The 10,581-nt window shown below is 43.9% G+C and overlaps 2 protein-coding genes across 4 annotated transcripts in view; one reads left to right on the top strand and one right to left on the bottom strand.

The window, feature by feature from the left end:
• rfx2 (regulatory factor X, 2 (influences HLA class II expression)) overlaps nt 1-5,418 on the top strand; it is a 28,233-nt gene extending 22,815 nt beyond the window's left edge. For both annotated transcript variants that reach the window (XM_071913410.2, XM_071913409.2), the window contains 7 exons: nt 174-325; nt 783-880; nt 1,430-1,579; nt 1,756-1,964; nt 2,225-2,378; nt 2,519-2,561; nt 2,973-5,418. In XM_071913410.2, coding sequence (XP_071769511.1) covers nt 174-325; nt 783-880; nt 1,430-1,579; nt 1,756-1,964; nt 2,225-2,378; nt 2,519-2,561; nt 2,973-3,094 — 928 coding nt within the window. In that variant the 3' untranslated portion in view covers nt 3,095-5,418. The remainder of the gene's footprint in view (nt 1-173; nt 326-782; nt 881-1,429; nt 1,580-1,755; nt 1,965-2,224; nt 2,379-2,518; nt 2,562-2,972) is intronic.
• A 14-nt stretch (nt 5,419-5,432) lies between these two features.
• The window catches only part of fcho1 (FCH and mu domain containing endocytic adaptor 1), a 49,741-nt gene continuing 44,592 nt past the window's right edge, over nt 5,433-10,581 (bottom strand). For both annotated transcript variants that reach the window (XM_071913423.1, XM_071913424.1), the window contains 5 exons: nt 10,381-10,513; nt 9,581-9,777; nt 8,730-8,794; nt 6,661-6,828; nt 5,433-6,135 (listed from right to left, as the gene is read on the bottom strand). In XM_071913423.1, coding sequence (XP_071769524.1) covers nt 6,107-6,135; nt 6,661-6,828; nt 8,730-8,794; nt 9,581-9,777; nt 10,381-10,513 — 592 coding nt within the window. In that variant the 3' untranslated portion in view covers nt 5,433-6,106. The remainder of the gene's footprint in view (nt 6,136-6,660; nt 6,829-8,729; nt 8,795-9,580; nt 9,778-10,380; nt 10,514-10,581) is intronic.

Raw genomic sequence — 10,581 nt, 5'->3', positions numbered from 1 at the left:
TTTACATGATACACTTGGCTTAATTTAGTGTTTTACAGCACTGTTACTGGATATACAGTTGTAAAATTGTAACTTTGCTTTTCACTATTGCTCATTTGCATGTAATAATGTAATATTCACCATCTGGGTTAACTAATATGTGGCCTCTCTGTGTTTTTCTACACTGTGTGTAGTGATGAAGACCTGGACGGTGTGATCCCCAGAGAGAAGCTGGTGGCTCTGTGTAAATATGAACCAGTCAGACTGTGGATGAGGAGCTGTGACCACATCCTCTACCAGGCTCTGGTAGAGATCCTCATCCCTGATGTCCTGCGCCCCGTTCCCAGTCAGTACTACATACATATACATATTAACATATTTAATTTTCTTTTTATGGCACCTCAGCTTTATGAGATACTATAAAATGGAGAATGCAAGGAAAGAGGGAATGACATACTGTAATGGGGCATGGGCTGAATTTTAAAGCCATGACTTGTGGGTATTGTCCCTACACTACTGAAGCACCAGGCTTTGAGTAATACAGACTACTAGTGAACTAATACATATACAGCAGAATCTCATCCACAATGTCCACACTATTATCTCTTAGCACCCTAAATATACACTGACACCACACCCAGCATTAACTCAGAGGGAGTCTACTGTACTTTATTTTATTATACAACTACTTAAATTTATGAGCTGCATTTATACACCTTTACTTATGATGCTTTATATATAGCTGAGATGTAGTAATGATGCCATCTCTTATTGGTGATTCAGGCTATGTTTTGTTTTGTCAGGCACTCTCACTCAGGCCATCCGTAACTTTGCCAAGAGTCTGGAGGGCTGGCTGACTACCGCCATGACCGACTTTCCCCAAGAGATTGTCCGCACCAAGGTAAGAGAGAAAAAGTAGGATCCCCCTTCCACCTGCTGTTAACATGTGTCTCATATCTGGACGCTCTGTAGATATTATTTAGATGGATAACAATTACACCTTACTGTCCTTTAAAACTGACGGTAATCGCCTGTTTTACTAAACAAGATCCCTGCCAACTGTTTGATTTGGGTGCACTTCCTGGTTGGATCCGTGCACCAAAGTTTATTTCCGTTTATGTGGTTGCTATATATGGATTGAAGATGCATTGCATTTACACTTTGTTAATCTGGGCAAATGCCCCCCGGAGGTGGTTTGGGTGAGTGGAGCTTCTGTATGTCTTGGGTGCATTTACACCTGGGTTTTATGCTCTGTCCAAACACAATGCAATCACCCGGGACGCTTGTTAATGCCAGGTGTAGCGAGGGGGTTAGAAACCTGAACTAGTCGCCTTGAATCCTGAATGAGTTTAGTTTATTCAGCAAAATGCTTGAAATCATCAAGGGGTGACGTAAAAACTCAAGGCCTACTGTGGATTTACTGTGGATTCTCTGGTTGTGTGTGGCGTAGGCGGCGGTGGTCAGTGCGTTTGCCCAGACACTGCGTCGCTACACCAGTCTGAACCACTTGGCCCAGGCAGCCCGCGCCGTCCTCCAGAACACCTCCCAGATCAACCAGATGCTCTCCGACCTCAACCGGGTCGACTTCGCTAACGTCCAGGTAATCTGGTCTGTTGTTGCTTCTGTGTGTGTTCACTCTGTGTATGTTCTGCCATTCGGTTTCTGTCTCTTTCTCTATCTTCCTATGTTGTCTCTGTCTCTGCCTGCCTGTCTTTCACTGTGTATTGTGGATTCTGGCTCACTGTTGTTTGGGTGTGTTTTTAATGCGTCTAACAGGAGCAGGCGTCCTGGGTGTGCCAGTGTGAAGAGAGTGTGGTTCAGCGTTTGGAGCAGGACTTTAAGGTGACCCTGCAGCAGCAGAGCTCCCTGGACCAGTGGGCCGCCTGGCTGGACAACGTGGTCTCCCAGGTCCTAAAGCCCCACCAGGGCAGCCCCAGCTTCCCCAAGGCTGCACGCCAGTTCCTGCTCAAATGGTCCTTCTACAGGTAGGGATGGAAGAACTGAACTGTTCCCACTTTCCCCAAAACTCCCTGCATTAGTCTAGTTTTTTTCCACTCAGTTTTGAGGGAAAATTGCCATTTGGCTTGAAAGTCTTTTCTGGCTGTATGTTTTTGTACTGTTCACCAGCTGTCTCCCAGTGCTGTGCGTTTAGTGAGAGACTACACCTAGAAAGTGTTTTTGCCTGCTGCCTCTGTACAGCATGTTATTCGATTATTTCTCTGTTATTCCCTCTCCCTCCTTTTAGCTCCATGGTGATCAGAGACCTGACCCTGCGCAGCGCGGCCAGTTTCGGCTCCTTCCACCTGATCCGACTGCTCTATGATGAGTACATGTTCTACCTGGTGGAGCACCGCGTGGCCCAGGCCACTGGAGAAACGCCCATCGCTGTCATGGGAGAGGTGAGAAGATAGATGAAACAGCGAAATCACATTTGGTCAAAATACTTGAAATTGACACGCCTAGTTGAGTTAGTCCAAAGAGTTGGCACTAATGCCATGTTCTCTCCCTGTCTGTCTCTTTCTGTCCTCTTAAATTACAGTTCAGTGACCTAAGCTCTATGATGCCATCACTCATGGACAAAGGTAAGCGCTAGTCTTAGAGTGGTAGCTATATTATTGCTCTAGCTAATCTGCTCCAGTTGTCAGAAGCTGGGTTTTCCATGAAGAAGAAAAAAAAACAAAAACAGTTAATCTTTACCCTGTTAGGAAAGACGAACAGTGATGATGTTAAGATGCTCTGTGGGAAATCTTTGTTTTCCATTTATCCTCTCCATACTCTTCTTTGTGGAAGGGGCTTTGAGATAAGCGTTTAGTATTGTAGCTCTGTCACAGATACCTTAAACCTAAATCCCAACATTTGGATTTTCTCATGGACTTTGGTATCTGCGAGTCGAGACATTTTGGATTCAGTCTAATTGTGATAATGTTAGTTGTAGCTCTATCTGACCCTACTTTATTGACCCTCCCTCCCTCCCTCCCTCCCTGTGCCACCAGACCCATCCTTCTCCGATGAAATGAGCGACCTGGGCAGCGACGCCGACGTGTCCAGAGGGCCGACTGAGCCGGCTGTTAAGAGAGAGAGGATTGAGATCAGCCACTCGCTGCAGGAGATCTGAGTCCAGCCTAGACATGGGGGACAGACCGGGGCCAGATGGAGAGCTGCCCGGACCAGCGTCCCTCCCCTGTCGCCCTGCAGCTTCTGGGGCCCAGCGCACACCGAGTCCTTCCACAGCCGGTGTGCGCAGTGTACATAAAGACGAGAGTAGCAATGTCAGTCCTCCCCTCGCTAGTGTATATAAAGACAGTGATCTTTCTCCCAGGGAAAAAATGTAAATCTCACCCAGGAGGAGGGTTACGTCTGCGGTTTTAACTTAACAGGGGTGTAATACAGTTCTGATTTCTTTACGTTCTTGTTGCAACTGTGAATAAGAATGACTTTGTGCAGTACCTTTTTTGTTGGATGTGTAACTTTGAGTGGTGGTGTGTGGTGTTTTTTTTCTTTTTGGTTTTCTCTTTTGTTTTGTTTTTTAAACTAGCTGTGCCATAGTGTCATTTGAGTGCCTTAGAATGCTAACTCTTAAACCACCACTACAGATGTCTATCTCTCCCTCAGCTGTGCCTCTACCGCAGTATGAATGTATCGTCTCCGAACCTCAGACATTCGAAGCACCTTTAAAAATTGACTAGGTGTAGGCGTGTACTCCTTGTTGCCTCTGCTGCAGCTAGCAGCAAAAAAAAAAAAAAACTAAAACAAAAAAACGCACATCCATGCAACCTACTGACCCAAAGGACTTGTCCCTCAATATATCCCACCAGCTCAGCCATAGTTGTGGCTCTGTCAGTCAGTAAGGCCTCATACTGAAAACCCTCATAGTTGCAGGGAACTCAGAGTCCATCAGCTTGGCTGTATAAGATGTTGATTTGTTTACCTCAATAGATTTCTATGCTGTGCTCTGTTCGGCTCAGATGACATGAGGCAAAGTATAAAAGAGTGTAGCCACTGTTACTGTTCGTGTCTACCGACCCTGTTCCCTTTCATGTAAATAGTTCTCCACATCGTTCATCCAAATGACAACAGCAATCCTGTGATGGCTTCTCCATGCGTTTCTTAACGATGCATTCAACAAGTCCCGACTTAGTGACCCATATTGTGCAGAACTGTGGTAGTATACTTGGCTGCCACGGAGTCTGGAACGAACCCAGAATTACTCCGAGAGAGTAATCGACTTAATGGAGATAGCAGAGACAGTACATGTTAAAGCCCTCTTGCCTAACTGGAAGTCTGTCTATCCATCTGTCTCATGGAGCCTCATTTCTTGGCTGAAGTGAGCGTACTTTTATTTATCTAAAGGAATAGATGATTCAATACAGTTTTAGAGCTTTGGACCTGTAAAACCAAAACCCCTTACGAAAAGAGGATCCTGTCGGCATCTGAGCCGGCACACGCTCCCCGAGTTCAGATGCTTTGACCTCATGCCGTTACTCAGATGAAGTCTTATATTCCATTTGAATTGGATAGGAAAATGCAGTACGTTCTTGGGAATTTCCCTTTCCATGTTTACTCCTCCTTTCCATGTCTACTAGTCCTATCTACATGATAAACGGAAGTGCAAACAGCTCCCATAGCTTATGCCCATAGAAGACTTGCTATATATAGCCATACAGTAGGACTTTAGGCCTAAATGTGTGACACCAAGATACTGTTAAACTATTTGAATATATATATACATATATATTTCTTTATATGATGTAGAAAGTGTGTGTGTTCTGTGGCCTTTGGAACTACTCGGTCTTTGCCTAATCATTTCTCTCCTCACACTGTACTGGTCACATTGTATCGGAAGAAAATGCTTTGATGTTTAATTTAATTGATTAGACTGGTGTGTGTGTGTGATAAATTTGTTTCGAATCTCAATTGTTCAACATATGAATCCTCTTAGTTTGTGGTGCTAAGGCACCCAAGTAAGCTATGAAACGGTCACAAGAGAAATTTCTATTTATAAGAACTATTATAACCTATTTGATTGACATAATCTTTGTGTTGAAATTGATTTGGTTGATTTTCCCGCCCTTCCCCCCCTAATTCCCTCCCAGATGATTTTGTTGTAGCTATGAGAATCCTAAGCTTGAGTTATTTAAGGCTTTTTGTAACTTGTGCCTGTCACAGTAATTTGCCTTTAAGTGCTTTGGGAAAGTAATTTCTATGTGTACTTTGTAATGTTTTGTAATGCTGTTTAGACTTTTGGCTGAGGATTATTTTTTATTGAACTAGATTTGGTTCTTCTTACAAGTATACTGAACCCTTATTTTTGTGTATTTTTAAACCTGTTCTTGACTACACTTTACCTAGCCTAAGGGCAGACGATGGTCTGTAACAAACTGCATAGTTCAGCTGTATTTTGTACTTGGTCACAATGTGTAATAAATTGGTGTAAACCAGTGGCTGGAGCAGGTTTCTTTATTTTATCAAATATCAACGTCACAAAACTTCTATTTGGAACAAACAGCAGATTTACAAACATTTTTTTTCTAAGGTTTGGTAGAAGAACTGTAATTATCTTTGCTCACAAATAACTGATTCACTCCATTAGGATGTTCTTCTAGAGATTTCTTCCATATTTACATAAATTAAAAATTCTAGTTTCCATGGCAACTCAGTTCAAGACACAGTAATACGCTTCAGTTTTTTTCATACACACTTTTGCTGTATTTCAAGAAAAGTTGTGACATCCAGTTTTCAGTCTCGTGATACAAAGGCACACAGAACACAATGCAAACGGAGCAGAGGAGATCCAATAGAAAGAAGAGGGGTACACTCGCTGGGGAAGGTGGGAGGAACGAGTGTACAACGCAGAACCAATAAGAGAGGGGAAAAAAGAAGAGGGTACAAGAAAAGGCTTGGTCCTAATACAGCAGACAGGACACTGTCAGAAGTAAGTGCACATCGTCCTTCAAGGCTAGTAAGTCTGAGTAAGGTGCCTTGTCTCCAGTGATGTCGTTTGATCAGTCTTACCACGATTTCACTTCCTCTAGACCCCCTCTCAGTGAGGGCCCAGTCCCAAAGTGCAATATGTTCTCTGAACCCCCAACAGTGGTCCGTGTGGGAATCTGACAGTCCTTTCCACAGTTCACAAGGAGCAGCCCGCCATGTACTTCCCTGTCAAAGAGAAGAAAAAAGATGATTAAAAGAAGAAAAAGCAAATGCACCGCCAAAATAAGTTGGGGAGGCGTACTGGCCAGTGAAGAGGAACAAACTGCAACCCAGACAGTCTCACGCTAAAGCTCCCAGCAACAATTACCAACCATGGATATCCAGTACGCCAAAACATTCCTTATCACCATATAAACATCTCAAAGTGACTCATAAAACATTAAAGCATGTGCTTTAATGTTTAAACAAAAAACAGTTTGATAAATCACTTAAGTCCACAAAGTACTCCCATGAAGCTTTTTTTTTTTTCCATTTCAAAGAGCAATAATAAATGATGCCTAGTCATGTGGGCAGCATTGGCAGTTTACACTGCATTAAAATGTTGCCTGTGTATCATGGACTTGAAAATCTGTCATTCCCTAATGGTCTTTCTGAACTGAGATCCTCCCCCGAAAAAAACAAACAAAAAAACATTCTCAGCCAGTGTGAGAATACAGAACGCAACGGATGCCGAGTGCGTTTCAGTTTCACCTGTGGCGAATCTCTTCTTGACCAGGGACATGCGGTAGCGGCTGCCCACCAGCTCCAGGTCCATGCCCGACAGCGAGGCCCCGGAGCCCACAAACTGGACAGCCAGGCTGGGCGGGGGGCCGCGGGGGACCTCCAGGCACTGCCAGCTGGCACACAGGGTCCCTGAGCCTGACCAACACACAGCCAATGAACACAGATATGGGAATGATGAGTTCACAGCAACGCAAAAGTTCACTGATACAACAGATACTTTTTAACATCAATAAATCATTACCACGTTGATTTTGAGACACTAGCATGATTACCGTAAACAAATGAGACCATCGCAGAGAAGATTGGCACTCGACCGGCCTCTACACTACATTTTATATTGTGTGCTACCAAGTCAGATTTTGCGGGAAATCTGCTGGATTGCTTTATGGCACGAAACAGTTAGCACTGTTCTGAGAATGGGGCTGTTCTCCCAGCGCAGACAGAGATAAAGCTTTCAGAGTTTCTCGCAATGGTAGATGGTGGCAGGAGTGAAAGGCCAAAACATTTTAATTTTAATTTTGAACTAATAATATAACTGGTGTGAGACAGAGGCTACCAGTTTTCTTGGCCATGGTCTTATTTGTTTACAGTAATTATACCACAGTGACAATTAATTTGACAATGATATATTGATGTTTAAAAATCCTACACGTAGCATCTTTAAGTTCATGAACCAACAGCACAGTAAAAAAAAAAAAAACAGTCCTCTGAGATTTACATTACATATATTTTATTTTTACAAAGCTCCATTCTTCCCAAAATGGATGTGAAGTTGTAGGATGGATTACTGCACAGCTACTTTACAGCCCTCATCATCAAGCTGAGAAATATCACTCCTCTAACATGGTGGCTTCTGTTTACAAGGCTTCCAGTACAGTGAAGTCATTACCGACTCAACTCAGCAGGACATTATTAATGTAACATTTTAGTAATAAGGAAACAGGAGGTGTGGAGGAAAACAGTATTTGAGTCGGGACAGGGAGGAGTTATGGTAACCTTTCATTAGTCATTGGTTCATAAACCACAGAAGTCTTCTAACTAGAAACTTTGTCAGCCTTTAATATCCTTTAAACCTGCCATCTATCACTAAAGGCTATGAATAGCTCTTTTCTCTGGTCTCCAACCATGTAGCCTCATATAGAGGTAATAATATATCATTAGTTGAAAAAGAAATGTGGGTGTCTGGTGCAGAGCGGTGCATACCTACCTAGGTGCAGGAAAAAGACCAACTTTTCTTTTTCTCTTCTTTTTTTTATTCTAGACTTTTCCTTTTCTTTAATTAAGGGCCATATAAAAACACAAGGAAGGCTGCTATTACATGCAGTGGCTCCTCTGTGTATCATTAAGGTCGTAATGCATGAGCAACAATCACCTCGATGAAAAGTAGATGGGAATTATTTCATCAGTAGGGATGGGCATTGGGAAATGGGACAAAATCAACATGAAATAAACAATTTAAAGTCTGGGTGGTCATGACGTTTGACAAAAATGCCTAATCTAAATTGCCTCAAAATGTCGCCCATGTACAGCAGTCTTTCAGGTCGGAGCAGTCAGGTATTCAGCAGCACCTCCAATCATCGCTTGGCTCACCTAAGCCAGGCTCACAGCTGCTGCCGCTTTCAAATGCTAATGCTGATGTTAAAGATAATGATACACCCTCACACAGCTTATGAAAGAGAGAAGGATGTGGAGCGCAGAAAGGTTACTGCCTCACGATCCAGTATACATAACTGTCAGTTACTCATTTTCTAGATTTTATGTAGAGATGTGAACCTGTAAGTAACCAAGGAGAGAATTCTGGCTGATATTAAGACAGTGGAAAACACTCACAAACAGACAGATGCACAGATCCTCCGTCATGCAGACAGACTCCAAGGTGTGAGTGTATGTGTGTGTGTGTGTGTGTGTGTGTGTGTAACCCTCCCTCTCCGTGCTTCCCAGGCTGTTACAGTAAACAGCAGTGTGTTCCTAGCCACCCTCCCTTGTTAAATAAGGGTTAAAAAACTAAAAAGCAGCGAGCGCCGCAGGGCTCTGACCTTTGCTGTGGTTGGTCGGGGAGAGGTTGGGTAGTTTCCACAGCAGCCGTCTTTCCTCAGCATTCCTGGTGAGGCAAATAAAGGGTCAGTGAGGCACACCCTATTCCTCCTTTTCTTTTTTTTGACTATCCCCCTTTCCTTGTTCGTCCACACCCCACCCTCCCTTTGACCTTCTTTCACCCGTTCCATCCTCGGTCTCTCTGTTCCTCCCAACAGCTCTACCCACAGTGCATTGGTCCATTCTTAGGGTGCTACTGTGAGCTAAAAATAGCAGTTGATACATCCATCCATCACATCTGCCCCTCATCTGTCCACTAGTCTTTAACAGTGTACATTACTCTTCTTGCACATTACGATTCTGCACATTAAAGTAATAATCTGCAACATTTTCATATAAATAAATGTCTGTTTTGCTACTCTCTATCCAGTTAATATAACACAAAAATGATTCAGCCTACATCAAGTTCATGAAAGCTTTTATATTTTGCTGTTCTAAACACCCGGTGTCTGGTAGCTCTTTCCCAGGAAAAATCCTCTGGCACACATGAAGTGATGCGTTTTCCGTTTGCAGTTTGTATGGAATAAATAGAAGAAGAACTGGGTAGTTAGAATGAGCAGCGATAACCACCATGGCTGAACTGGTGGAAGGAAAACGTCACAGTATTGGACACACTGTTTGATTGACAGGTGATCTTTGGGAAGTGCAGTGCAGAAACACCGCTGAGCACCAAAGATGCCGCCATAATAAAAAAGCCACTTCACTGTGTAAACAGGGGGCAGACTATATGCTGTTACAGGTCACTGACAGTTTACAGAGAGTTGTCCCTCCACAGTCGCTCCTCACTCCTCACCAGGATGCGGGCGGCTGGCACTGCAGGTCCGTGGCAGTGTGGTCTAGAGGCAGCAGCACCTGGACGGCGGTGAGCTGGGTGGAGGGCGCGGTGGCCGGGCAGCAGTGGTAATCCAGGGAGACCCGCGTCACCGTCCCGCTGCGCTGGCACTCGGCCGACAGCAGGAGAGGGGCCCGACCCGGGTCCTGGGACGACACCTGAGGAAACGACGAGGAAAAACACGCACAATCAAATTCAGAACAGGCGCTGGACCGAGATGAAGACTAAAATGAAAAAGGTACGGTCTGCTCACTTTGTGAATACTCCTCCTGTAAATTCATTAACGTGGCGTTCATACACTTACACCACTGGAGGATTTACAAAGTGTGAAGAGCAGGATTGGGGTCAATCCAGCGTCAAATCAACTCAATTTAAGGAATGGATTTCTTCAAATGACTATGCATTATTGACTTTATCTAATTGTTTTTGAAAAGATTTCTTAAACCCAAGGGTTGTAGAATTTTCTCAACCAATAGAGGAGAATGTAATAATGGAAGTGACAGTAAGAGAGGAGGGTTGGAGAGAAAAGAACCGGTAGACAGAAAGGACAGACTATGTTACAAGGGGAAATTAATTGTTGTACAGCAGCAAATCATCATGACACCAGTACTGCACAATATTGCCATAATAAACAAAGATTATAATGTAATCAATGATCAGAAACCTTATTAGGACAGCACAAAGAAGCAGAAAATACTGGTAATGGAGTGAGAGGTGAATCTTCATTTGAAATGAATTGCAGCAGCGTCCAGTGTCCTGACCTGATACTTGAGCAGGCCCACGTTGTAGTAGGAGGCCTGGGGGTTGAGTTCAGCCTCTCTCTGCAGGTAGAGCTGCAGAGCCTGCATGTTGAACCAGAAGTCCCTGGTGTCCGGGTCACTCTGAGACGGATCACTGTAGAGACGCAGAGACACGATCATCAATAATCGCGCACACTCCTGCGGACACAGACGCGTTTGTAA

The sequence above is a fragment of the Centroberyx gerrardi genome, chromosome 9 (genome assembly GCF_048128805.1).
Source record: "Centroberyx gerrardi isolate f3 chromosome 9, fCenGer3.hap1.cur.20231027, whole genome shotgun sequence".
Lineage (NCBI taxonomy): Eukaryota > Metazoa > Chordata > Actinopteri > Beryciformes > Berycidae > Centroberyx > Centroberyx gerrardi.
The sequence above is the reverse complement of the archived record's forward strand: the minus strand, read 5'-3'. Positions and strand labels throughout refer to the sequence as shown.